We start from the raw sequence: 27,783 nt of genomic DNA, 5'->3' as shown, positions 1-27,783 counted from the left end.
AAAGATGCGAGTGCAAGTAGAAGGTGGACACAGGATGAATGCTGTACTTACAACTAAGTTTTAATTCAAAGGAAATCTCATTGGTCCCTGCCACGTGTGAGCAATAAAACAAGCAAAAGAAAAAATTAAATAGCAATAAACACATGCTCAGCATAGCATCTTTAGCATGTGGTTTGAAAATTCACTTTTTATCACTGAGTTGGACGGAAGGGTCACTTATGCTCAATTCTGTGCATCTGATGTAGATAGCTCTCGTTCCAATCAGTTTTTACCTAACACGTGAAAAGTCTGGGCTGCAGCCACAATTCTTGCAGTGCAGGGGCAGATCTCCTCCTGTACCCATAGGAAGCATATTGCTGTGCTCGTGCAGCTGCTCATTGAAAGTGACATTGTATCTCTGTATGGACACTTGGTACGTCCTTCTGTGCTCACTTATTTATTTCATATTATTTGTTTGAATTGATAGACTGGCTTGTGCTTAATTGCAGAAACTGCAGAATAAGTCAATTTGTTGCTCTTCTTTTTCTATATTAAACACAGTTGTAACACAGTTGTAACATCATCTGTTCTGATGCTTCACATACTCTTGCATATTTAAAACGTAACCTGAAAACCACATCACCTGAAATAAAAAAGCTAGCATAAATAACATTTGTACGTTCGCAGTTAAAATATACATCGTCTATCTGGCACCCTTCCCAGTCATATCTTACCTGTGGCATAGAAGCAATACAAAATCGTGCTGCTCTGTTTATAACTTCCAATTACTCTTGTGAAACCAGCATAATTGCACTAAAACGTACACTTGAACTACGATTACTTGCTTCCCGCCGGATCATCTCTCGTCTCTGCTTGCTTCACACCTTTTATTACCATCCACACTTCAGGCATTCCCTGTTAAATTCACCCTTGCCTACATGGAAACTAACCTTTGCAACATTTAACACCCAAACCCTCTCGAGTGAGGCTAGCTTAGCAGGACTCTTTGAGGAATTGTCAGACATTGTTTCGAATATCATCGGCGTTAGTGAGATTAGAAGAACTGGTGAGGCCTATACATTGCTGAATAAAAGACATGTTCTCTGCTATAGAGGTCTCCTAGATAAGAAGCAATACGGGGTAGGATTCCTAATCCATAAGGACATAGATAGCGGGCAACATTGACGAATTCTGCAGCATTAATGAGAGGGTAGCTGTAATGGTAATCAAACTTAATAAGAGGTATAGATTAAAGGTAGTACAAGCCTATGCTCCCACATCCAGTCACGATGATGAGGAAGTAGGTCAGTCTTATGAAGATGTTGAATTAGCGATGCGAAAAGTGCAAACTCAGTATACTATAGTAATGGGCGACTTCAATGCAAAAGTGGGGAAAAAGCAAGCTGGGGAACAAGCAATTGGCAACTACGGCGTCGATTCTAGGAACGCTAGAGGAGATATGCTGGTTGAATTCGCAGAAAGGAATAAGCTTTGAATAATGAACACCTTCTTCAAAAAGCCTAGCAACAGAAAGCGGAGCTGGAAAAGCCCTAATGGGGAAACAAGAAATGAAATTGACTTCATACTTTCTGCTGATCCCAGCATAGTGCAGGATGTAGAAGCGATAGGTAGGGTAAAGTGCAGTGATCATAGGGTAGTGAGGGCTAGGATTCACCTCAATTTGAAGAGAGAAAGAGCAAAATTGGTCAAGAAGAAACAGATCAACCTTGAGGCAGTAAGGGTAAAAGCAGACAAATTCAGGCTGGTACTTGCAAACAAATATGCAGCCTTAGATCAGAGAGATGATGATGATGACATAGAGCTAATGAATGAAACTGTAACGAGGCTGACTTCAGAGGCAGCAACTGAAGTGGGAAGCAAGGCACCAAGGCAACCAGTAGGCAAGCTCTCCCAAGTAACAAAGGACCTAATAAAGAAACGACAAAAAACGAAGGTGTCCAACTCAAGAGATAAGATAGAATTTGCGGAACTGTCAAAACTGATCAACAAGGTGAAAATAAGTGATATTCAAAACTATAACGTGAGATAGACTGAAGAAGCCATAAAAAATGGACGCAGCCTGAAATCAGTGAGGAAGAAACTTGGCATAGGACAAACCAATATGTATGCAGTAAAAGATAAGCAGGGTAATATAATCAGCGATCTCGAAGATATAGTAAAAGCAGCGGAAGGATTCTATACTGACCTGTACAGTACCGGGAGGAGTCGGGATACCTCAATTAGAAACAGCAATGAACAGGATACAGAAACTCCTCCTATAACTAGCAATGAGGTCAGAAGTGCCCTGCAAGACATGAAACGAGGAAACGCGGCAGGAGAAGATGGAATAACAGTCGATTTAATCAAAGATAGAGGAGACATAATGCTTGGAAAACTGGCGGCTCTTCATATGAGGTGTCTATCGACTGCAAGGGTCTCAGAAAACTGGAAGAACGCAAACATTATGCTAATCCACAAAAAGGGAGACGTTAAAGAATTGCAAAATTATAGGCCCATTAGCTTACTCCTAGTATTATATAAAATATTTACCAAAATAATCTCCAATAGAATAAGGGCAACACTGGACTTTATTCAACCTAGGGAACAGGCTGGCTTCAGGAAGGGATACTCTACAATCGATCACATCCATGTCATTAACCAGGTAATCGAGAAATCCACAGAGTACAATAAGCCTCTCTATATGGCTTTCATAGATTACAAAAAGGCATTTGATTCAGTAGAGATACCAACAGTCATATTGGCATTACGTAATCAAGGAGTACAAAACGCTTTCGTAAATACCTTGGAAAGTTACTACAGAGGTTCTACAGCTACCTTAGTTCTACACATGAAAAGCAGGAAGATACCTATAAAGAACAGAGAGAGCGTGAGAGTGGGGGTTGAAGATTAATATGCAGAAGACAAAGATAATGATGAATAGCCGGGCAAGGGAACATGAATTCAAGATCGCCAGGCAGCCTCTAGAGTCTGTGAAGGAGTATCTTTACCTTGGTCAATTAATCACAGGGAACCCTGATAATGAGAAGGAAATTCACAGAAGAATAAAAATGGGTTGGATCGCATACGGCAGACATTGCCAGCTGTTGACTGGAAGCTTACCATTATCATTGAAAAGGAAGGCGTACAATCAGTGCATTTTACCAGTGCTGACATATGGGGAAGAGACTTGGAGACTGACAAAGAAGCTTGAGAACAAGTTAAGGACCGCACAAAGAGCGATGGAACGAAGACTGCTAGGCATAACGTTAAGAGACGGAAAGAGAGCGGTTTGGATGAGAGAGCAAACGGGCGTAGACGATATTCTAATTGACATCAAGAGAAAAAAAATGGAGCTGGGCAGGTCATGTAATGCGCAAGTTAGATAACCGTTGGACCATTAGGGTTACAGAATGTGTACCAAGAGAAGGAAAACGCAATTGAGGATGACAGAAGACTAGGTGGAGCGATGAAATTATGAAATTTGTAGGCGCTTGTTGGAATCGGTTGGCGCAGGACAGGCGTAAGTGAAGATCGCAGGGAGAGGCCTTCGTCTTGCAGTGGACATAAAACAGGCTGATGATGATGATGACATCCTCCTGCTTAAGCCACAGTTGTCCCCTAGCACACATTATCACCTGATCATCTGCCATGAATACTTCATTCTTCTCTGACGCAGTAACCCATTGGAAATAGTCTCCCAGAAGGTATCGTCGTCATGCACTGACCATAAGTCATTCTGTGAAATGTTAAATAAACACATTGCTTAATTACCGACCCTACCCACCCTTATGCCCCCTTTTTCACGATTGTTCCTGGCTTGTTTTTCTGTATTGTTGTTTCTTTACCTGCTCTGTACATTTGTTTTAACATTGTCGCAAGGATTAAAGCCCTCCCTTATGTAATGCCTCCGGGCCTTCAAGGTGAAAATAATTAAAATTAATGAACTAATGAATTAATGAACTGTTTAAGCACGTTCATGAAGGTGCTCTGGTGCCGGAAAACTTTCTTGTATCAGCCCACCCTTTTATCATTGAACAGTTTATTGTTTGTGAAGTAGACGAAGTCACAGTAGGTGCCAACATTTCCAATTGCATGTAAATAAATCACTCACCGCTCTCCAGGCGATACAAACTGTGAAAATCTGTAAATGCTGTTCCTCTGAGGCATTGTCTCTGTGCCACAGCTACCGAGCCAGCATCATGGTTGCCATCTCACTCGCTTGGCACCTTCTTTTGCAGCCAAAGAGTACGGGTTGTTCCTGACAGACGATGACCCAAAGAAGTCTGGCTGCTGGCTAGAAAATGGCAAGGCCCTTGGATACTACCTGCTCAAATCAGGGGCAAGTCTCGCTTGTGATCTTACCGCTTAACTGAATGTGGCATTCCAATGATCTGGCACTTTGATGGATGAGTCTTGCATTTCCTGGTGGAAAAGGGGGTGGGAAAGGGGGTGGGGTTAACTCTTGTAAACCTCCCCCTTCTTGGGGCACACTGCAAGTAAGGCGCATTTAGAAACAGAAGTTCCTCTGCTTTGCTCACATTTTGACTTAAGTTCACTAAAATTTGGTTGTTGCCAATTTCTTACAGGCACATTGCTCTGTAGCCATTTTTACATGTCACTGCTAACGAGCCAAATAAGAAACACGTATGTAAAGCTTGTCGGCTCCTTAACAAACCCTTGGCAGTGGATCCTTGGCAGCCAGATCACACACTGGAGTCTCTTAACGTGGGCTTGTTGGATCTCTGAGAAACACTGGCTATGGCTAAGAAAAGTGACACAGACCATGCTTGTTACTACTGGCTGAAGCAGCAGAAGACAGGGTAAAGACACTGCAATTGATAAAAATCTTGAAAAGGCAATTGACCTGTGCTCCTTTTTGTGGCACTGCCACAGACACAGGATATTGCAGGTGGCACATCACCGCAGCATCTCACAGTCATGTAGGAGGTTCTGTCTGTAAGTGCAAATAAGGTAGTGGCTTGAGTTAGAAGGTCCATCTATAGTATAGGGAGCGGCCAGCAGTACTTGTCACCCTGAATCTAGATTCAGCTGCTATTTTAGATGTGCACTAACAATGCCAGCAGACTGTGAGTTGTCAGCCAATGACATGACATGATTGCCATCGTTGAGTGGAATCTTCATTGAGCACTTATGGTGCGCACACCAGTCTGGTTCTTGCTGGTCACCACACAGTGTGAAAACTGCACTGCAGCATGTGATAGATGTAAGGCAAAAGGAAAGTGCAGTGGGCATGCATGCCTTGTTTATGTGGAATAGCCAAAGCACCGTGTCTGACCATCACTGCTAAAGGACACAAAAGGTGAAAACCATGAGAAATGAGACTTCTATTGCAGGTGGAGCGGAGGGAAAGGCTCATTCCTTTTTCAGAAACTATTAAAAAAGGGGGATTGCAGTCCTCGTACTTTGTAAGAATCGACTTGCTGTAGTGGCCGAGACTTGAGGGCAAGGCTGCTTCCATACTTGAGGAGCTCAACGGACTGCACATGCCATGTTGTGCCATTGCACAGGCATGGTAGAGACCCTGACTGACTCTTGGCCGGTGCAGGACACCCTGGAGTACCGCAAGAAGCTGCGGCCACTCCGTGTGCGCATGCTGGATGGCTCGGTGAAGACAGTGTTGGTGGACGACAGTCAGCCAATTGCCAACCTCATGGTGGTCATCTGCACCAAGATTGGTGAGTCGGCACACGGCCACATAAATTGCTCGCTTCATTCACTTGCATGAGGCTAGGCAAGGGGCCCTATCAGACCTTCTCCTGTCTGCACTGGATGTATTGTCATGTACAGTGATGTATGCACAAACATGACAAATGTAGGGAATAAAAACATTCGTTGTTTAAGACGAACTTGTGTAACTGTTACATTTATATCCTGAATTATAATTCTGCTTCTTAGAGTTGCTGTAATTACACTTCTTCCCTCAAGTGTAACAGATTTCATTCAAACTGATCGAATGGGTATTTCATAAAAGCATTTCTGCGTTTACATGTATTTAAACAGAGAAATTGGAGTTGGCTTCATGCTAAAGCTTCCTCTTAAACATACCTTGACACATGCATGGGCTGTATACAACAACACCATAGATAATGTAATGCAGCCCAACAGTTTGCACAGTTAAGAAGGGAGTAAAGTTTGATGTTTCACGTGAATGTGTTAGTAATGCTCAGACTCCTTTGATTTATGCAGGGACACATGTGCTTCAAAAAATAAGCTTGTGGGTAGAACTTTGCTGCGCTTTAAATAATTTCGTAATTAAAGCTTTCGGTATTCAGAAATTAGATCACATTATTTGGTGAATTAGTATTTGATTTAGATTCAAAACTCGGAATATTGGCATAATTCTGTCAATTACTATTTTAGTTGAAGTTGCTCGCAGGTAAATGGGCGCTAAATTGCCAAATGGTCTGAACCAACAGCGAAGGAGGCTATTTGAAAGCAGTGTGGGTTCGCAACACTCGCTGCCTCCTCTGGCTGTTGTGCCACATGTGAAACAAGCCTGGCCAAGCATATGCTTGGCCAGGGTGTGTGTTTCAAGCTTCAGCTTCACACTAAATGCAAAATGATATCAGCAGAGCAGACTTACCTGAGGAATGCGGAGCTGTCTGGAGAGACGGCTCTGCACTCTTGTCTTAGTAGTTGAGTCAGGTTCTGCAGTGGCGTTCTTGTTTAACAAATGAGTGAAACAGGTGGGCAAGAATGCTGATTGCGATCACTCTATTACAGTTCAAATGCAGGCCATAGTGGTAGACTCCATAAAAATGTTTATTTTTAGTATTGCTTTTAACATCGTACTGGCATTGTGATAAGTGACTGTGCAAGGTTGTACAGGCACACTTGCTGCGTTCACCTGAGGTGTTGAACCAATTGACTTTTCTGAAACATGCTGCAACAGCTGAAGCACAGCATGGGGCACTAGTGGAGAGCCCCGTGCAGTGGCCAGCAGGTTCACAGCTCAGAGCAGGCAAGCAAGTGGGCTGTGCTAACGACGTTACTCGTCTCGGCAACTGAGTGGCGTTTCCTTGGGACAGGCATCACCAACCATGACGAGTTTTCCCTGGTGCGTGACTTGCCAGACGAAAACAAGGAGCCCAACACGGGAACGCTGACGCTGCGCCGAGTGAGTTGCACGTGCCTGCCTTGCCTCTTTTCTGGCACTTTGACATTCACAAGCATCTGCTAGCTTGATTTTGATCACTGAAAACAGGCTCTTGTGAAAGGGAGAAAAATGATGGGGTGTAAACACATACTCGAATATTCAATTTCGAATGGAGTAAAAATCGTGCAAATAATTTGATCCACAAATTGAATATCCAATATTCAATTTCTAGAAGATTCGATTATTCGAATATCGGTACCTTCGGTGCCCGGCTGTGGATGGTGTCCTGATGCACACAGCGTTCTCACGGCGTGCAATCTCTATGGTTTGGTACAAGGTTCATCCATGACGACTATACCGATCGAAATGATTCATGCGACAGAAATGGGGGAACTGTAACAGCAGTGCGTATGGAAAGAAGGAGAGCTAATTGATAGCATTAGCCACCAGAAGGCACGCTGATTGCATTGAATACGTGAGTTCTGTGTCCATGCATGCAGATTCGCATAGTTAGGAGCTCTCTGCCCACATACGAGCACACCTTGGCACACATGCTTGCGGTAGTTGCCATCTGGTCGACTGCAGGCCTGAATGCTGCTTCAATGACCGTCAGTCTTACCCGCACACATGATTTTGTGACCGATACATATTGGTGTTAAACTTTTTGCAACGGTTCGGGGCCCCGTTATCACATTGGCTGGGGGCAAATTACCATCACGGACAGGGTTGCCAGGTCTTCCGGAGAAAAAGTATCCGAAAAAATCTGAAAAGTAGCGAAGAAAGTCGCCAACTGCGGCAAAGGCTTTGATTGGTAGCCAAAGATGGCAGATGGATGCACTGCAGATGAAAAAAAAAAGAAACGGGGGAGGTGGCAGCGCGGGCAACAACGTCACTTGCCGTTCGCCTCCCGATTTAAGAGCTCTTTATTGTTAGCGCCAACTGCGGTCGACGTGTGCGACGCTGATGACCACGGTGCCGAGCGACACGGTGCACGTGCCCCACTTTCGTCTGCCACGCAGACTGGCCTCACCGAGCTGGCGATAACCCACAGAAACCACCTGCTATGGAAATGGGAAAACCGTCCTGTTTTCTGCAAGGAAACTGGAAAGCAATACTTTCTACGCAATAGAAGATTGCCATTAAGCACAGTATGGCTTTAACTATTTAACTTTAACTAGAACTATTAAACGGAAAATCCCGTATGTATTTAGGACAACTTTGCTACTTCTTCAGCTTCAAACGGAAAAAAGCACTTCATTCTATTTGACAGATAGTCCATCAATAAAAAATATTTTCCACACTTTGGTAGACGAACTGAGTTGTTATCAGTTCAGGTATACTAATTTGGTGTTCCCTTTAATAAGAGTATAGCATAAGAGTATAGCATAACCTGCCGTGGTTGCTCAGTGGCTATGGTGTTGGGCTGCTGCGCACGAGGTCGCGGGATCGAATCCCGGCCACAGCGGACGCATTTCGATGGGGGTGAAATGCGAAAACACTCATGTGCTTAGATTTAGGTGCACGTTAAAGAACCCCAGGTGGTCAAAATTTCCGGAGTCCTCCACTACGGCGTGCCTCATAATCAGAAAGTGGTTTTGGCACGTAAAACCCCAAATATTATTATTAGAGTATAGCATACTATGCACCTCGATTCATAGGTATTCAATTTACTGATAGCTAGGAAGATTCTTGTTAAGTAATGTGATTAGCCTCCTGAGCATGTGCAGCACTGTGCTTCTTGCACAAAATTTGGAAGCATAAATGCTTGTGTTAAATATTCTGATATTCTATATACGACCTTCTTTTTATTCGATTCAATGTTCGATTCGAAATCAGTATTTGTACATCCTACAAAATAATAAAGGCCCTAATTGTTGTAGTCGGTAGCAGTTGTGTGCTGCCACAAGCCACTTCTTTTAATATGGTGCAGTCTGGTGAGGATGACCTACAGGCACATAAAATTGATTCAAAGGTGCCATCTTTTGACTGATTTATTCCAAGGCTAGTATGCATTTGTTTTGGTGCAGTGCAGTTTATTTGACAAAGTCACCCAGAGAAGGGACAACCATGGAATTTACATGACAATGTCTGAAATGATTATCGAACTGTAGCTGAAAACAAACATGGAAGCCTGACATAACCAAAAGTGATGGTCCTCCAAAAATGACGCCATAGTTTATGTGCTTCTGCATTGTAGCATCATTTTAGTTTTCGCTACTGCAGTCAAGACAAGGTCAGCTGTGTCTCTTGTGAGGCAGAGGAGGGCTCTGAGCTGGGCTAGTTGGTTTACGGTCATTATGTGATACGGACAGCAGTATGGGAAGGGCAACACATTGTCCCGTGTGTTTCACCTGTCTCGTCGTCAACTGTTTCATCATAATCACCTGAGGCCTTACCAGAAATGTTTTTGCTTATCAGGAAAAGAAGGACAAAGATCGCGACCAGAAGATGGAGCAGCTGAAAAAGAAGTTGAAGACTGACGATGATTGTGAGTGAATGCGTCACGCCGGGCGTGTGTGTGTGTGCCTCATGAATGTGTGCCTGTGCAGTGAACTGGGTGGACCACTCTAAGACACTGCGGGAGCTGGGTGTGGATGAAGATGAGATGCTGACCTTACGGCGAAAGTACTTCTTCTCTGACTCGAACGTTGACTCGAGAGACCCCGTTCAGCTCAACCTGCTTTATGTTCAGGTGGGATGCCCTCGATGCTGATGTGATGACTCGCCTTGTAATAAGCTTAATGGCTGGCTCATTAAGCTTGCAACAGACTGCTCGTAGCTACTGTGGCTTACCGAAGTACCTTGTTAAGGTCAAGCTTAGCAGGTTGCATAAGTGAAGGCATGAACTGCTGTGCAGAGTGACAGAATCGATTACAGTGTTGCGCAGAAGTACTTCGTCAAAACACAACGTGCCAAATCAAGGTGTAATGCTTAGAAAGTGACAGGCTTTAGAAAGCCTGTGGCTTAAAAGTATCATCATGGCCACCTGGAACTTCGATCGTGAGAAGGAAACCTACCAGAGGAATAAAAATCTGTAGGAGCAGGGCTACAGGCACTCGCAAGTTTTAAACTGAAGTGTATTGATGTCCTTGAAAAGAAAATGATTCAATCAATTCACTTGGCTAATCTAACCTTGGGGCAAAAACTTAAATAACGAAACTTAAGGAGGAGCTAAGGACTGCATGATGAGCAATGGAATGAAAAATGCCATTTGTTAACTGCAAGTTGCATAGATATTCCCCATTAATCCTTACAGCTAATTCTAAGAGGGAGAAGTGGGATGGAACTGGCCATGTACCATGATATTGAGTAAGGTTTTTAAAGAGAAAATTGTCATCCATCCAGACTGTAGCAGGAAGCTACTAAGGGTTCCTTTGTATCTTCTTGCTACCATAGGGGTGGCTGACTTTCACGAACCTTCCACCACCCTACAGTCTTCTGCCGAACAAATTTGCCAAGGTTGTTCATTAGAGCAATGGAATGGGTATGAGTGGGGGACTGGGTGGATCGATGCGATGCAAGCATTTGATAGAATGGGCTGATGCAAGACCGGGAAGTTGCTGGATGTGGCAAGGTAATTGGTAATTGTTGTGCAGGCCCGAGATGCCATCCTGAACACGACTCACCCCGTGACACTAGAGGAAGCTTGCAAGTTCGCCGGCCTCCAGTGCCAGATACAGTTTGGCGACCACAACGAGACCAAGCACAAACCCGGTTTTCTGGAGTGAGTGCCGGGCCGAGTGCCAAGCTCCCAAAGGGACTCTAACGTTTTCTATCTCGCAGCTTGAAGGAGTTCCTGCCCAAGGACTATGCGAAGATTAAAGGCATTGAGAAAAAGATATTTGCCGTGAGTGCTGTTTCCTACTTTCCCCAACTTTTTGTAACATATGCAAATTTGTGTTCATTCTACGATATTATGAATGTTGCGTGAAGTTTTACAAAAATAAATTATGTTTGCAAAAATATTTTAAAGCTCTCGAAAGATTGGGCAACTCGAGATAAAGAGAATGCGTGCAAAAAGATAAATTATGATGGTACTTGTGCCATCCACTTAGTAGTCATTTAAAGTGTGGTGCACCAAGACAGGTACTACAGTAGAACATCGCTCATACGTATTGGGAAAAAACGCGAGAAGGAAACATGCTAACCAAAAAAAATATATGATCTGACGTCACTAAAAAACTTGGCTGCCACAACTGTAGTTAACATTTACATAAGGCTAAGTGTTGCAGCACGATACGCTGCAACACTTAGCTGGTAGGGCCCTGAGCTGCCCAAGCTGTGAACTGTCGTTTTGCAATAAGGTAGCGTTTATGGTGTTTTAAGACAGCAACAGGAAAGCAAAACAAGAGTCACCTTGTGGGCGACACTGGAATATGATGGCGCCAGAACTAAACGTGATGCTCACTTTGTGTGCCTGCACCTGGTAACAGCAGTGCGCTTGGGTTATCACCTATTAAAAGCGTGCGGTACGCTTCCAACGGCACTATATCACGTGCACTCTGAAACAGATAGGTGACAATACTTATCGCAGTAGAGTTGGCAGTGATAGCTGTGAATGCAATGTGCAACAACCTGCGAAGTCTGCTGGTACCATGAGAGGAAACTGAGTACATGCCAGCATTTTCACGTGACACGGGCAAGCAGGTACTGTGGGGTAGCTGCCGTGCCTCACACCTTTTCTTGCTCACGGGGTGTCTACCAACCGGGAAAACCGGGAATTTTCAGAGATTTTGACTAGTCTGGAAATACTCAGGGAAAACTCGGAGAATTTGTGCTTCTATCAGAGAAAATTAACTCTTAATTTTATTGAAAGGGAACGAAAGTCGCTGTAATGCTGGCTCAAGTAAGAGAGAGGAATCGCAACCAATTGTCTTTGACGCCGTGTCATCGGCTGGAGGAGTTGCCAGTCAACGGCCGACTTTCCGGATGCCTAATAAGTCGGACGGCTTCATGGCACTACCTGTACCCCATAGAATGTGTCTGAAAATGTATCTGAAATTTTGGACGCAAGAACCCTTAGCCGTGCGATTTTCCGGACTTTTTGCCTTGACCGAAGGTCTGAAACGGCATTAATCAAAGCCACCACCGCTGCCGTTTTGATTGCGTCGCCGCCTCCAACCGGTGCTCTTGCACGCAGATCCGATAGCAACCGTAGCCACCACCGCTGCAACGCTAGGCCTAGCTACTTCAATGTTTGCTATTAAGCGTCTTGCCGTTCGGTGCCGTGTTTTTCATTGTAAGAATTGCCGCTGTCAGCAATGGCACTGACCTCGCCTTTGTGGTCATCGCGATTCCATGGCTTCGACGCTCGGAAAGCGCAATGCGTTTCGTAAATCCGGTTTCCGAAAGTTAGTTTTGTCTTAGTACAATAATGTCATGCGGTGAAGCATAATAAATGTATTGCGGTGAAGCATACCAAGTAGGGTAAGGGGCCATTTTTACGAGACACATTATATTGAGACAAAGCGCAAAAAAAAAAGAACACGAGAACAAGAGGAAGAAACGAAGACGCATCGCTAATTATGTCGTGCAAACTAGCCCACCAATCTGTTCTCTTTAACACATTATGTAGTCCTTAATTATACACGCATGCACCCATCATCTCCTGTCAAAGAAGGTGCACCGATATGCCTAATAAGTGTACTGGCAGGCCTTCAGAACTTTTTCGGATGTGCCTTTGGCGATTTAAACCCATAAGGGCAATAAAAGACATGCGCTCTTTTTTTCGAACTACCCGATTTTTCAAACATTTTCGCGGCCCCTAGGGCGTTCGAAAAATCGCACATTGTCTGTACAACTGACCAAGAGGATGCTTCAACTGGTCCGTGGGGCAAACGCGTGGCGGAAGGAGGATGGGAACACGAAGGACCTTCGCAATGAGGAGTGAACGGGAAAGCAAGTGTGCCATCGCTTCTTTCAAGGAGCTTGAGCACAAAAAACAAAGAGGTCGTTGACGCCAAGATGCAGGTGACCATCATCCAAACCAAATAAACACTTAAAAGCAGTCAAACTGAGGCATTGTATGCAAGCTGACAGTATGTCAGGACAGTTGAGGTTGACTTTCAAGCTGCTGAGAGATAATCTCACTTGTTACAAAGTTCGGGCCTCATACCAATGAGCTTGCTATAAGTTGATAGAAACAGCTCATATTTGAAAATAGTTGCTTCTGTATGCATTTCCTTTTTATTTTCATTTGAGAATACGCGACTCAATTTGCAATGGGTTTGACCATTTTTTTCGAAGATATTTTATTCGCTGTGCATTTTACTAACACCTGCCTTCTGTTTTCTTTTGGAGCAAAATAAACGCTGCTCCTTACTATTAAAACTAGATTAAGTCGTTTTTTTTTAATATGCTTGCTAGAGAGTGACAGCATTGGGCGACATGGTGTCAGCCCATCTTTACATAAAACAAATTTCTGGGTCACTCAGGGAATCTTGCAGTGGCACTCAGGGAAAACCTGGAAAACTCGGGGAATTTGGAAATGTCAACGTAGTAGATACCCTGGATCTAGCAGCTGGAAAACATACCATACGGTCACAGCTTGGCGATGTGTTGAACGTTGGTGCTAAAAGAGTGCATTTTTCTGGGAACATGTTAACTGCTAAGAAAGAAGTATTGGGTCATTTTTTGTGTTCTCATTTGTGAACATTTGTGGCGGGAAACTGTGTGAAACGGGATCATATCGTAGAGGTTCAACTGTACTTGCTTTGGGCAAGCTTAATTGAATAAGTTCCTGAAACAGGCAAAATTTGCAGCAGCAAAGGCACTGGAAAACTCACTGTGATCTAAAAGCAATGTTGTCATTCTGTTTTTCCAAGTTTTAATCTGAATGTGTGCTGGGTCTAAAGATAAAAAAAGTAATCAATAAAGTGTGTACTGAACTTTAAAAATAAGTATGCCATGCTGTCCCCTCCATTATCCCCGACGTGTGATTTTTTGGCAGGTATGCATCCCCGCTCTGCCACCTTGGCTGGTGACTGAAATGCCGTGCTTTCATTTCAGGAACACCGCAAGAACATTGGCACCTCTGAGCTGGATGCCAAAGTGAAGTATGTTGCATTGGCTCGTTCCCTCAAGACGTACGGTGTCACCTTCTTTCTCGTCAAGGTGTGTCACAGTCTGAAGAATTTGGAGTAAATGGCATTCTCTTCTGCGCTCACACACCCTCGTTCTGTTGCAGGAGAAGATGAAAGGGAAGAACAAGCTGGTGCCACGGCTTCTGGGAGTGACCAAGGACAGTGTCATGCGTCTTGATGAACGCACCAAGGAGGTGGGCATTCCGCTTAAAGGAGTACTGACACAAAAATTTTTGATCTTGTTTTTTCCACTGAAATAAGTGGCTAATCATGGCACGAAACATCATTTGCTTCAGAGCATGACAGGTAATTATTTGGAGTTGTTTGTAGCGACCAGTCCAAGTTGAGAGCAACAAGCTGGGCCAAAGAAAGAATGTAAACACAGTTGGGCACGTGATCGCACAAAGGTGACGTACGCACGGCAGCGTGTTTGCCGGCGCGCGATTTCCGTGCTGCTAGTTTGTCTGCTATGCCTGCGCATGCTTTGCGATTTCCACGCCGTCATTGTCGTCTTCATTTTCGTCCTCCAGCGGTGACTGTTTCCTGCAGGCGGGAGTCGCCGCCGTATTAGACGTGGCCAACCACTTTTGATTGGATCCATTACAAAGCAGCGACTCTGAAAGCACGGCCAGTGACAGCTATCAATATGCGTACGCACTGCTACAAGTACTACGAGCCATTTGTTGAGGGCGCTTTGGGTATGAAGCATATTCCGGAGCAGGAAACAAGTCGGGGTAAAAGTCGGCACAGCATCAGGCTTGGGGGTACGTAGTCGTGGTGGGAGATCATCGGACTGCTCTAAGCTAGGCGGGTTTTGTTTGCGCCAGGCATGCTCGAAATGAAAGAAGCAAATCTAGTTGCTCATCAGCGGGGTCCATTCTAAGCATCCAGGGCGCGCACGAACTCGGACCACTTCTGCCGCTCATCGACGGTGACGGTAGTGAATGAGCAAGCCAGGCGAGCTGGCAATTGCTGGGAAACTATAGGCATAGCTCGCTGGCCGTCGGATCCGAGGCCGACGGCCGTTGCGATCGGTCCGAAGCTTGTAATAAGGCACCTATATTCGCCGACACAATCAACGTCTGCACATTTATGCCGCTTATAAGTGACAATATGATTAGTTTTCCCGACGCCGTTAATAGCGATGAGAAAACATGTTAGCCAGGCTATCTGCTTGGCAGAGACGATTGCAGCGGCAGCTGCGGTGACCGCTTACGAGTCAAAATCACGTCCATGATTTACTGTTTTGCGCAATGTTTTATGACATGCATACTTCGAGGTCACTTTACTCTGAGTTATTTGGTGTCGGAAAAAAATTTTAGCTAATTTTTTTGTGCTTCCATCAGTGGCAAAAAAGAAAACAAAAAAAGACCGGGGCTATCGGAGCGGTGAGAAACTTGCTCACAGGGCCTGTCCCGATGGCAGCGAAAACTCGTGACGTAGCGTTTTCTCAGTTGTTTGCATTCCTTTCTTAATGTCGATGTGGCGAGGTGCCACATTTTGCGGTTGGCTACGCACACACGTACTTTAAAATTTATTTTAAATATGTTCAAAGCTATATTTGCCATTTATATTTTGCAGACGATGTGTCTGTGCGCACATAAATCATCTCGCACGTTAACTCGACTTGGAACTTTTGTGTCAGTACTTCTTTAATATATGTTGGCGCTGAAATTGAGTGCCCCTGGGAAAGAAGTTTTCACAAGGCTTTGCCGTCTCTTTTTCTACAAAGCACAGCTTGTACATCATAGGTGGTTGCATTTCCTTGTTTATCGTGTTGTGACGGTGAATTCTCAGTACAAGGCTTTACAGCTGACCTGTTTTCCCAGCGGTTTTTCTTCCATGTGTGCTTTTTGTTTATGGTTGTGGCAACAGGCGGGTGCCACTGTTGCACTGACCCAGTGCAGTGATGCCAGCATTGGGTGCGATTCTAAACACTGTGCAGATCATGAAGGTGTGGCCCCTGACTACTGTCCGCCGCTGGGCCGCCTCACCAAACAGCTTCACCCTGGTAAGCTCCAGTTTCGTGTGTACGAGGTTCTTTTTGCCCGGGCCTTGCAACAAGCCTGTGCTTGGGGACACTGGCAGTGCCATGTCGGCATTGCTTCTTTAGAGCTTTTTGTCGTCTCGTTGAGCAACGAGGCCACAGCTTCACCTGTACAGCATGTCTTGCTCCATGCCACAGAACAAGTTATTGATTATGGAGCATTGGATACCACGCTTGTTAAACATTATAGGATAGAAAATTGACGAAAACCTCAACTTAGACAGTACTTATAATCACAGTTATTAGATACATATATATTGTGCAAATCAGTCATGACCTTTATTTATGCCATCATAGTTTAGTAAAATGCTCTTTACAGGCTTTATATGCAGGGTGTTTCAGTGAACACTTTCAAAATTTTAAAAAATTTGCCTGTGGTAGAAGCTCAGTCATTAAGTAAACCATAAGCTGGTCTACTCGAAGAGGCGGACATTATTTGCATAAAAAATTTAAATGCCTTATCGACTAATGACCAAAAATTCACTGTTTAAGTTATTAATTATCGTATGACACATATTGCAATTTACAAATTCTAGCATGTGAGACTGTAAGGCATATCAACTGGAAAAGAATTGTGTGGATGACACCATTTACGATATATGCGCCATCAAAATTGTGGTAAAAATGCACTGTCATTCCACTTATTTTCTTAACAAAACATTGTTTATGCATTGAAGCACAAAAGTAACTGGAACACCAATGCATTTCTCCTCAAAGTTCTAGAATTATTATCTCGAAGCTGGTGTCGTCCTGAGAATTCATTTCAAGTGGGTCCGCCTTGCGAACTCTCCGGCTAGAATTTGTAAATTGCAATATGTGCCATAGGACAATTAGTCAAAAACTTCACCAGTGAATTTTTGTTAATTAGTTGATTATGCATTTCATTTTTTTTGTGCAAGTAATGTGCGGTTCTTTGAGTAGACCAGCTCATGGACTAGAACTGTGCTGTCTGCTACAGGCAACTTGTAAAAAATTTTGAAAGTGTGCACTGAAACACCCAGTACATATTCTGTGTTGTATGTGTTGTGCACTGAAACATGTACCTTAAAAGTGCTAGTAACCAATGCATATTCAACTATGTTAAATATTGCATAATAACAATGATTTCTATTGCTATAACATTCTGTGAACGCACCTGAGCACTGAATGTGCCTGCATGGTGGCCAGAAGCTGGAGCCTCTTTGGTAGTTTTTAGCTGCTCCTCCTTCTGCTAGGAAGTAACTCGATAAAGACACCATACCATGTCTCTGCCTGCTACAAGAAGTGTACTTCAAGGATCAGATAACATGCTCACTGGGGCTGCTGCAGGACTTTGGGGACTACTCAGAGTCGTACTACTCCGTGCAAACCACCGAGGGGGAGCAGATATCCCAGCTCATTGCAGGCTACATCGACATCATCCTCAAAAAGGTGGGTGCTATTCGTGGCTCACACTTCATAGTTGCACTGAGTTCATTGCACTCATTGATTCATGGGATTTGAGCAGCCCTGGTTCACGACACTGGCTCTGGTTTAATTTTTGACCTCCTGGGTGTTGCTTAACGGGCAGCTAAGCATAAGTACATGGACAATTTTGCATTTCATCCTCTATCGAAACAAGTGCTGGAACATCTGAACACCAGGACCCCTCGCCGGCATCTGCATCGCAACGATTATTGATGACTGCCATCCCAGGTGCCACTGAGCACACTGCACACACCTGGCACCGTGTGGGAGCGGTAGCCCCCCCCCTTCCTCTCTCCAGTGCAGGAGTGCAGTCACGTGTGACCGCCTGTTCATATACAAGGGGCTAGATTTCAAGCTGCTCCTATGCTTAGTGTAGACAGCTTCTAGTGCATGCATGCAAAGCACAGCAATACGAGGGCGCTGCATTTGGTAAATAATGCGGGACTTCAATGGCACGTCGGGAGTGCCAGTTAATATAATGCAACAACAGCAGTTACAAAAACTGCCTGACAGTATGTGCAGTTTCTATTCAGTTGACCTGACGCAGCGGCTGACCACATGACGACTGTGTTCCTGGAAGCTGATTGTGTGCCCCCAAATTGTCCTTTTCACCTTTCATTCTATGCTTCTCCACATTCAACATGGGTTTAAGCCTAGTCCTGTGCTGTTGCTTCTCTGTGAATGCAAGTGATGCTAATAAAGAATGTTAGAAAATGTTCTCACCATAAGTGGGCTCCCAATATTTCTTACTCAGCTTCAGCTGACAATCTTTAAAGTAGCTTCTTGTTTGTCGTTGCCATGCTCTTTCTTTTTGATCAAAATCTCAGTTGTAAAGAAGCGTGTAAATAATGAAAATGAAGATGATTCCCCTCAACATCTTTGCCCTCTTGTCGGGCTGAGTGCATTCGGCTTTCAGCGGTCCAATCGCGATGTGGGTGAACTTGTCAGTGGTGCTCGGTACACATAACCACAACGTCCAGTTTCCACATTGTGACCAGCCTCCTGCTGCGTGCATTTGGAACTAGTCGGATTAAACAGCTTTGTTCATTGATTATTTGTTGTGCTAATTAGGCACTTAGGCATCATATTGCAATTCCCAGTGTTGGCATGTATCCATTCGAGAAAAAAAGAAGTTTAACCAGCACGATCTGTTGAAATGGTGGTTTGCCAAAGTGGCCGTCTTACAAATTGCATGTTGTGCTGTGCACAGCCTGAGAAATCTCTGCACGGCTGTTTGTTCGTGTCTGCAGAAAAAAGCCAAGGACCATCTGGGCATTGACGGGGATGAGGGCTCCACCATGGTGGAGGACAGTGTCTCGCCAGCCAAGTGAGTCAGGCTGCTACGGGCTGGCTTGGTCTGGAGCATAACTCAGACTTTCGATTGACCTGGCCGGAATGCTCGTCCTTTGTCTCCACATCACAGTTCTATAACCTGCATCTGTCACAACATCCAAAGCGGACGAATTTGATATCTTACGAATTTATATATGTAAATTTGATGCGTGGGATGAATTTTATATTTTACGTGAACTGGTTACAATATTTATGATGGTTTTGCAAAAGTCCTACTCACATGTTAGTGGTGTACTTGAGAGCCATGTATAATTTATCAATTTTGTCCGCTTTAGGTGTAACATTAGATTCAATTGACAGAACTGTGCTATAATTTTTCATTGCTGTAAACTTGATAGGTAGTTTCGTTTTGTGAAAATTTGCAATCTTGAACAATTTTTGTTAAAAAGTTGATGGCTTTAATAAAAAATCCGCTTCCAACAGTCATTAGATTCTAGCTTTTCCTTTCAAATGCAACAAACCTCATAAAATTTGGTGCAGCGGTTGCCAAGAAAAACAATTTCTCCTTTCCCCTGTATTTAGATACCTGTATTTAGATGCCTAATTTGATGTAACTTTGTGTCCACAAGTTGTAATATATGGAGTGGATCAAAAACGACTGCACTGCGAAATGCGTAGAGTGGGACGTTACTTACCGCACTACTTCTGCAGCGTTGCCTGCCTTATGTCTCGGTTGTGTTGTCTGTCAGGGTGGGGCCACTCTGGAGGGGCATAGCGTGTCTCTCTCCCTCCCCACCCGTGCAGGGCCACCATCCTGCAGCACACGCCTGCTGCCAAGCCCTCCCAGCCGGCCATGGGTTCGGTCGCTCTCCCAGCAGTGGTCCGCCCTGGCACCCAAGGTGAGACTCTTCGCAGTGGCCCATATTGCGGCAAAACAGGCGTGCAAACCATGGACACACAAACAAGGGCCACAAGCATTCCATCCACTATAACAGAGTCGGTCGGACCTGACACGAAACCTTCATTATGTTTGATATTTGTTATAAGCATGTACTTGTTATGTGCTGATATCGGTGACAAACGTATTATATTTACATGCAAACGAAAGCCACTCTGAGAATGACTGAAAAGGTGAGCAAGTTGGTAGGGGTTCAGGATAAGGAAAGGCGAATTATCAGAACAATCTGAAGAAACTAATTATCAGAGCAATCCGATAATTCGTTGTACATGCATTTGGCTGATAGTTCGTTGTACATGTATTTGTGTTCTTTATATCGAGGATCGACGGTATTGTGTCCAGGTTAGCATGCCTGCCTTCCCTTACTGTGAATCCCCTACCAACTTGCTCAACTTTTCAGTCATTCTCAGAGTGACTTTAGTTTGCATAGCTAAGACACTCAGGTGCATGCCTTAAAGCTGACGATACGCAGGTATAGGTTTGTAACTGAATGCATTTTATTGATTGTATCTCGGAGCATACTATATCTGAGATATATGCTCCTCCGGGTGCCCGTTGCCTGTTTGCAGCATTTCCGCCATAAGAGTACAAAAAATAAATAAAAAGAGAGAACAAGACACCACTTCTTTCTTGACGCTCCTCAAGGCATAAGTACACATGCCTTCATATGCAAAAATAGGAGGGGGATAAAAAAAAAAAACTATACATGATGCCCATGTACCACCAGCAGTTGCAAGGCAGTGTGATAATGTGTGCCATCCCTTAGCACTGCAGGCGGTGTACTGATGTTTCACATGTGCAATGCCACGAAAGCTTGTGGTGGCTTGGGGCTTTTGGCCAAGCTAGCACAGTTCGCCACAGCCTCCGCTCGAGCTTCAGGCACCTCAGGCTCAGCCACATTGCCTTGAATTAATGATCTGGGTGAAGACGGGCTACAGGTGTCAATCTCTACTGCTTGATCTTTGACTTTTTGGTCTGTGTCATGTGGTACTGCACTTCGCCACGCACGTACTTGGACGATGTGCCGTTTCATTGGATAGGTTGGTGTCTGTGTGGTAATCATTCAGCATTCTGTCATAGACTTCACAATTCCTAGCATCCATTTCTTCCCTGCGCCTTAGTTACGGACGTACACAATAGCTTCTTGTGGTGGCATTGTCCACTCGTCTAGTTCACAGACTGACGTCGCCTGCATGGGGGGAAAGCACATATCGAAGCAGGATCAGATTTGGTATCCGAAAAGCAGTTTCGGCAATGACTTCCTAGAGTTGTTAGGCGTTATCCTGTAATTTAAAAGCAGCCTGGACAGCTTGTCTTCTAGCCACTCTTCACCAATCTTCTTGAGGTCGTCCTTAATGGTCTTGACAGCCCTTTCAGCAAGGCCGGTCAATTGGGGATGATATACAGCCATACTGATGTGCTATATTGTTGTTCTTGACTAAGGGTGCGAACTTCTCGTTGCTGGTGGGCTGGATTCTGTTACTAGAAACGATGGTCTGTCTGCGGTATGCCCAATCTGCTGAACATACTGCGCAAGCAATTGGCTGTAGAGACTGAGTGGGCTTGTTTCAAGCGTATGGCTTCTATCTACTTTGTATGTGCGTCTACGGCCGCGAGGATCATGCTTCCTGCACCAGACCCAGCAAAATTACAATGTGAATCCTGGCTCACCTCGCTACGGTTACGGGCCAGTTAATTGTCACTGCAGCAGAGGGCTTGCGCTGGTTCCCTATGCAGTTTTCCCGTGTTGCTGACAGTCATTCAATATCGCAATCCAAACCTGTCCTCCAGAATGATGATCTGACAACAGCCTTCATGGCAGATCACCCTTGGTGCGTCTCGTACAGCATGTGCAAGACACTGCATCTTGCTTTTGTGGGAACGCCAGCTCGGCAGCCCCAGTACAGCAGTCTGTGAGCCAAGGACAGCGCCCATTTGCATCGAGCCCTTGCTTGCATTGAGCCTTTTCACACAAGATAACCAGCCATTCTTTGTGAATTCCATAACCTGTTCCAAAAGTGGGTCACTTCCTGTTAGCTGTCCTAACTCTTTGACAGGCATAATTTCTTCATTGAACCCAGCCAAAGCTAAAACATAGTCAGGTAGGTCCACTTCCAATGGTTCAGGTTCCGGTGATCGTGGCAGTAGTCGACTAAGGGTGTCGGTGTTGAGAAGCTGCTTACCATGTGAGTATTGAAGCTTGTAGTGCAATCCGCCAAGATATAGCGCAATGCTCAAGTTGTAAATAATTCTTCCCTGCCCTCATTAATTTTCTAGACCTGAAGCCAATAGGCTTGATCTGATCACTGCCTGTGTGGAAAAGCACAGCGCCAATTCCTTCTTGTGTAGTTAAGCAGATTCATATTGTGCCAACACGCTGACTTGCCGCAGCATTTGTTTTGCTTTGCGAAAAGCTGCCTCTTGAGCACTTAACCAAAGCCAAAGTGTGTCGTTCTCTAGTTACAGTGGTATGAGAAACAAAGACATGTTGGGTATGAAGTTTGAGCAAGATGAAAGCATGCCCAGAAATCAGCACTATTCCTGGACATTTGGAGGCTGTTGCAATTGCTTCTATGTGTTTATTGATCAGATGCAGGCCTTTACAATCAATTTAGCTGCATGACTGCTGCTTGATGAAAACTGCACTTGTCAAGCCCGAGCTTTACTTCGTGCTCACAAAAATACTGCAGTACTTGTTTTAACTTGTTGGTGTTCTCGCTGTTCTACGATACAAAAATGTCATCAAGGTAAGCTTGTACACTTGTTATTCCCTGCAAAACAGTCTCAATTTTCTGCTGGAATAAAGCAGGTGCTGAGGCTATGCGGAAAGGCAGACTGTTATATCAAAATAGCCCACGTGGTGTATTGACAACGCACATCTTCTTTGAGTCCTCATCAAGGGGAAGCTGGCAATAAGGCAATAAGCATCTTGTAGGTCCAGTGGGCTGAAGTAATTCCCACCGTTCAAACATGAAAAAATTCCATCAGTGACTTGCAATGGATACTGCTCGAGCTCGCAGATGGTGTTTAAGGTCACATTAAATTGCCACATGCTCTGACTATGCCATCCTTCTTCAAAACTGGCTGAATGGGTATAACCCACTCTGCATGCATTACATGTGACAGTATTCCAAGCATTACCAGTCTATCTATCTTGTTGGAAAGCTTGCCAGGCAAAGCAAAAGGAAGGGAACGAGCATTACAAGTCTTCGGCACCGCTCCTTTCTTGAGTTGCAGGTGTTCTGGGGGCTCAATAATTAGGCCAAGTTCCACACCAAAGACATCTTGAAACTCCAAAAGGATAGCATTCATAGCCCCTAGCATTCATAGCCCCTAGCATTCATAGCCCCAGAATGGTTGTCTCTTGCACTAACCTTCTGCTGTGCTGACACATCTAGTACCAGTGATCCTGCATCACTCAGCCGGAAAGCAAATATAGACCTATTTCGGGCAATCCCCCGGTGCCTCACTGGCGCGTGGTGCGCTATGGAGAAAGAACGAATGGAGAGCAAGCAGGCTCGCCCAGGTGCCCGCCGCCCGTTTGCCGCCATGGGAGTATGAAAAGAATAAAAAGGGAGAGAACAAGGCACCACATTCTTCTTGACGCTCCTCAAGGCATAAGTGCACATGTCTTCAAGCATCTGCATTCGTATCTCTATGCAAGAAATGAGAAGGAAATAGCTTTTTTGTAGAGAGCCAAGCGCCACCGTAAACATATCGCCTCCATTGTTTAAAACTTCGTCCATAGAATGCTGCATTGTTGAATGGCACGAAAGCAAGGAGGCTTCCCAGAAGAAAAGGCATTTGTGCCTCCTTTGCTGCCACAGTGGTCGGATAAGAGAAGTGCACATACGTTGCGAGATTTCAGAAGTGGCCAGGGCGCTCGCTGGCTGGTAGCTCGTAGGTGGGGCACCCATGTACTCTTATTCCTAAAAATAAATAAAGAAAGAAAGCAGGGAAGAAAGCGAAGGAAAAATATGTTTGTTGTTCGAAACAGTGTCCCGAGCGAGGTCCGGTTTCAAGGGAAAATAAAAATTTGCCTATACTCCCAGTCTCTTTCATGAGGGAAACATTGTTTTAGGATCGAATTTACAGTCCGTCTACTCCCAATATTGCATTCACATGCCACTATCCACTAAAACTATAGGTAATGAGCAAACCTTGTTCTCGTTTTGCTCATTGTCTTGAATTTCCATCTCCCGCCTTCCCCATGTGTTGCCTGGAAAACTATAGGTGGTAGCTTGCAAAATCATTTTATTTGAGCGCATTGGTCACATGTGAAGCAGGTTGCTGTTTCGCGATGACAATTTATTTAACAGTTATTCTAATCAGCTGCACTACATAAAAAAGTTAGTAGGTCATTTTCCTTGTGTTTTTGGGCATGTGCTTTTGCAGCATGGTTCCGACATTAAACCACCGATTGCAGCTAAGCGATATGCTTCACCACTACACTTGCGCAACATCATGAGGCAGATTAAAAAATTTCACATTGCATTCTCAGACACTAGACATTTATGAAGTGGTGTGCTTTACGTTACCACATAACAAACACAGAATGAAATGAATTGCTCTTATTAAGCTTTAAAAAAATTGTGTGAGAAATGGTGAAAAACACTCCTGTCCCTCCACCTTGCATTGAAAAGTCAAATAATCTTCACTTGTAGAAAACAGAGTGTTAGACAAGGCAGTACATTAACCAAATCTATCTGCAGTTGTGGAATGTGCTGCTGGGTTTAGTATTCGATCTGCACATTGTTTATTACGCCTGATTTCCAATTTCGACCATTACTGATTGTTATTCAGGGTCAAAGGATGTGTGCAATAAATAGCTGAAGGGGGTTCTCAGCTGGAAAAAAGAAAGCAAGAAAACAAAAAGCAAGGTGCGCAAGATTACCACAGCTGGCATCACAAGGAGGCAAGAGGCCGCTGTCGCAGCTAAACAATAAACAAGACATTCTTGTTTGAATTAGGGAATAACATGCACCATCTTGCCAGATTTGATTCAGTTAATACTGCTAACAGGTGCTCACACGGTGCAGGAGTAAAACAAAAGTGTGACGCCTGCCTCTGTGGCATTCACACATTTCCCATAAGCATTTGCGTGGCTGTTAGTGGCGCTCACGTGCCAGAAAAAGGTCTGTTGCACCCGCAGAGGCTCAGCCCTGAGCAGTTCAGTGCTGCCAAGGAACCTTTGACCACCTTCTTGTTGTAATGCACAGGCATGGCTAATTTTCCAAGCAATGGCAGTTTTCCCAGATAGCAGGAAAGCTTGATGTACTGGGTTGTAACAGGGGCCAATGTTCTCGGTTTTTGTCATAGAGTTCTTTAGGCACGATGCAAACGGGTGAACTGGTGTCAACAGTAATTGGAATTTCAATGCCACACCACATAACTGTGCGATAAATTGGAGGCTCTAGCTGACCTTTACAAGGCCTGGTTAATGTTTGAATGCGCTCATCTTCGGGGTTTCCTCCGATGATTGCTACTGCTACTGCTACTGCTAGTGCTTCTCCTACTGCTAGTGCTTCTCCCTGCTTATACTGGAAGCGTCCTCTCGGGCATTCTCTGCGTACGTTGCTAAGGCATATCTTCGTAATATTAGCTTTCCCATTGTTCTACCAGTAGCAGTGAGCTTTTGCCCAACCGCACTTGACCTGACACCGCAGACTATCCAGTCACGTAGAAACCGGTCAAGCATGTCTCAAAAATTGCAGCTGTCTGCAATCCGACGTGTTTAAACAATGAAGTCTTCAATGGGCTCGCCTTCCAACTGGTACCAGTTAAAAAAAAAGTTGCAGTTTCACCTGAAAGGCAAAGCATCGATTGCGATCACAAATTAGTGGACAGCTATATGAAGTAAGGATAGTGGTTTTATCGGCCATACAATGTTGTCAACATACGGACACTAACTAAATTAACAAGCATGGTGTCATACGCCCACAAGCAAACATGAAGAGATCTGACGGAAAAAATTCGCTGTCAAAATGTTTGCATGACACAATGCGGCAGCGGCAGCGAGCAAAGTGACATTCGTGCTGTCTATCGCTTCCACTCAAAGTGAGCACCGAGAACACACAGCATGCACAAAGCTGTGAGCCGCCGACAGAGCTACACCGCCCCCAACGCAGATCACTCTCAAGAGGCAGCCGCGCGACCTCACGTAGCCGCCATATGCGCACTTGCGGCCAGAGTAAACACCTCGTGCATGACAGAAGACTGTTTGCTTCCTCCCTGCTTTCATCTCTTTCACGCAGGCGAGGTTGAGCCGCAATTGTCGGCTCCCATTGCACGGCTCCACTCGCACATACAGCACAGGGCGTGCGACGACAGTGTTATCGCCTCACGGAAATGGCACAAATGCACTTGGAGTGTCCATATGATTGCTATCACAATAAAAGCAAATGCTCTTGGTTATCTTCGTGATGTCTGGAATCAAAATATTTGTCCAGAACTTTGACAGCTTCCTCGTACGTCAGGACAGTTGGCTTCCTCAGTGCAATTCTTCCGGAGAGCGCTCATACATTCACGTGGTGTGTGTGCTTAACGCAGCCAGTAATGACAGCCTTTCCATTATTGCCCAGAAATAAGCTTCCACCTTCGTCACGTACGCCTTCCAATTATCACTTTGGTCGTCATACTCCAGAAGCTGGTGACAAGCCATGGTTCATGTTCTTGCTAGGACAGTCTTCTGCTTTACTGTTTCACTTTTCTCGCTCTTCGGCTCGAATGTTACTATGGTGCTTGTTGCCACGGTTGTATAGCTAAGACATGCAGGTGCGCAGGCTTCTTGGAGCTGACGGCACACAATTTGAGGTTTCAAACAGAATGCATTTTATTGATTCCATCTCGGAGCATATGCAAGCAAAAATAAGGGGTGGGGGTGGGGGCAAGAAAAGAAACAAAAGCAGGATGTGCATGCGCCACCAGCACTTGCAAGGTGGCGTGATAACGGGTGCCATTGTCTACAATACTTTTGCAAGAACCAAGTCCACACTCACGGCTGCAGCTAGAACCTGTGTGGTTCTAGCTGCAGATAGCTTTTGAGGCTTCAGGAAAACCTGAGAGCCTATTAAGGCTAGATTTACATGGCCAAGGAATGTGGAGTGGGGGGCAGCATGGACAGGGTTGTGGTGAGGATTCTCGCTTCGTTTATTTCTTTATACTGCAATTCCCAATGGAAACATCACCAGGGTGGAAATGCTTACACATTGTTACTTGAATATAACATGACACAAGAATGAGAATGTTCTCTGAATAACGAGGAAGCGTAGTTTGCAGCAGAGAAAATGCAGCATAATATAGTACATATAGTATGGTAGACAACACGCTACAAAAAGAAAAGAAATATCATTACATTAAATCGGGCAGAAATGATGTGACAGTGAGTTATGAGATTTGCCTCTCAATAAAGGCGTTCCAATCAGTGACAGTTTGTGGCATGAAGGAGTGCTCAAAACCATTGTGAGGTTGTGTTTTGGGGTGGAGGGGGAGGTGTATTTGGTAAGAAGGGTCATGTTCTAATGCCTGTTTCATGATGCCCTTTAATCTTTATTTCTTCTTATAGCAAGAGTGATGAAAAACAGAATGATTTCTTACCACTAAAACCTAAGTTTTCCTGTTTTATTTTGAATCATTGACTTCTTTTTTAATAATGATAGCAGTACTTATTCAGCTGCCCCATCTGTTTCCTTCAGTTGCATCTTTATCGAAATCAAATGAGGGAGCTCAACATCCCACACATGAGAAACAGCAACACAATAAGGGACTCTGGAGTAATATTCGTTACCTGACGTTTTTACTGTACCTCTAGGCATATACAAGTGCTTTAGCGTGTTTGGATTCCAGCTCCATTGAAGTGCAG

General features: G+C 44.5%; 1 protein-coding gene across 5 annotated transcripts in view; it reads left to right on the top strand.

The window, feature by feature from the left end:
* The window catches only part of rhea (Talin_middle and talin-RS domain-containing protein rhea), a 439,862-nt gene that overhangs the window by 84,718 nt on the left and 327,361 nt on the right, over positions 1-27,783 (top strand). For all 5 annotated transcript variants that reach the window (XM_075693866.1, XM_075693865.1, XM_075693867.1 and 2 more), the window contains 13 exons: positions 4,218-4,318; positions 5,546-5,675; positions 7,029-7,117; positions 9,515-9,584; positions 9,646-9,788; positions 10,693-10,820; positions 10,880-10,943; positions 14,105-14,209; positions 14,283-14,372; positions 16,124-16,189; positions 17,534-17,635; positions 18,922-18,998; positions 19,769-19,863. In XM_075693866.1, coding sequence (XP_075549981.1) covers positions 4,218-4,318; positions 5,546-5,675; positions 7,029-7,117; positions 9,515-9,584; positions 9,646-9,788; positions 10,693-10,820; positions 10,880-10,943; positions 14,105-14,209; positions 14,283-14,372; positions 16,124-16,189; positions 17,534-17,635; positions 18,922-18,998; positions 19,769-19,863 — 1,260 coding nt within the window. The remainder of the gene's footprint in view (positions 1-4,217; positions 4,319-5,545; positions 5,676-7,028; positions 7,118-9,514; positions 9,585-9,645; positions 9,789-10,692; positions 10,821-10,879; positions 10,944-14,104; positions 14,210-14,282; positions 14,373-16,123; positions 16,190-17,533; positions 17,636-18,921; positions 18,999-19,768; positions 19,864-27,783) is intronic.

Source organism: Dermacentor variabilis, chromosome 5, assembly GCF_050947875.1.
Source record: "Dermacentor variabilis isolate Ectoservices chromosome 5, ASM5094787v1, whole genome shotgun sequence".
NCBI classification, from domain to species: Eukaryota; Metazoa; Arthropoda; class Arachnida; order Ixodida; family Ixodidae; genus Dermacentor; species Dermacentor variabilis.
This window is presented reverse-complemented; position numbering and strand designations above follow the sequence as displayed.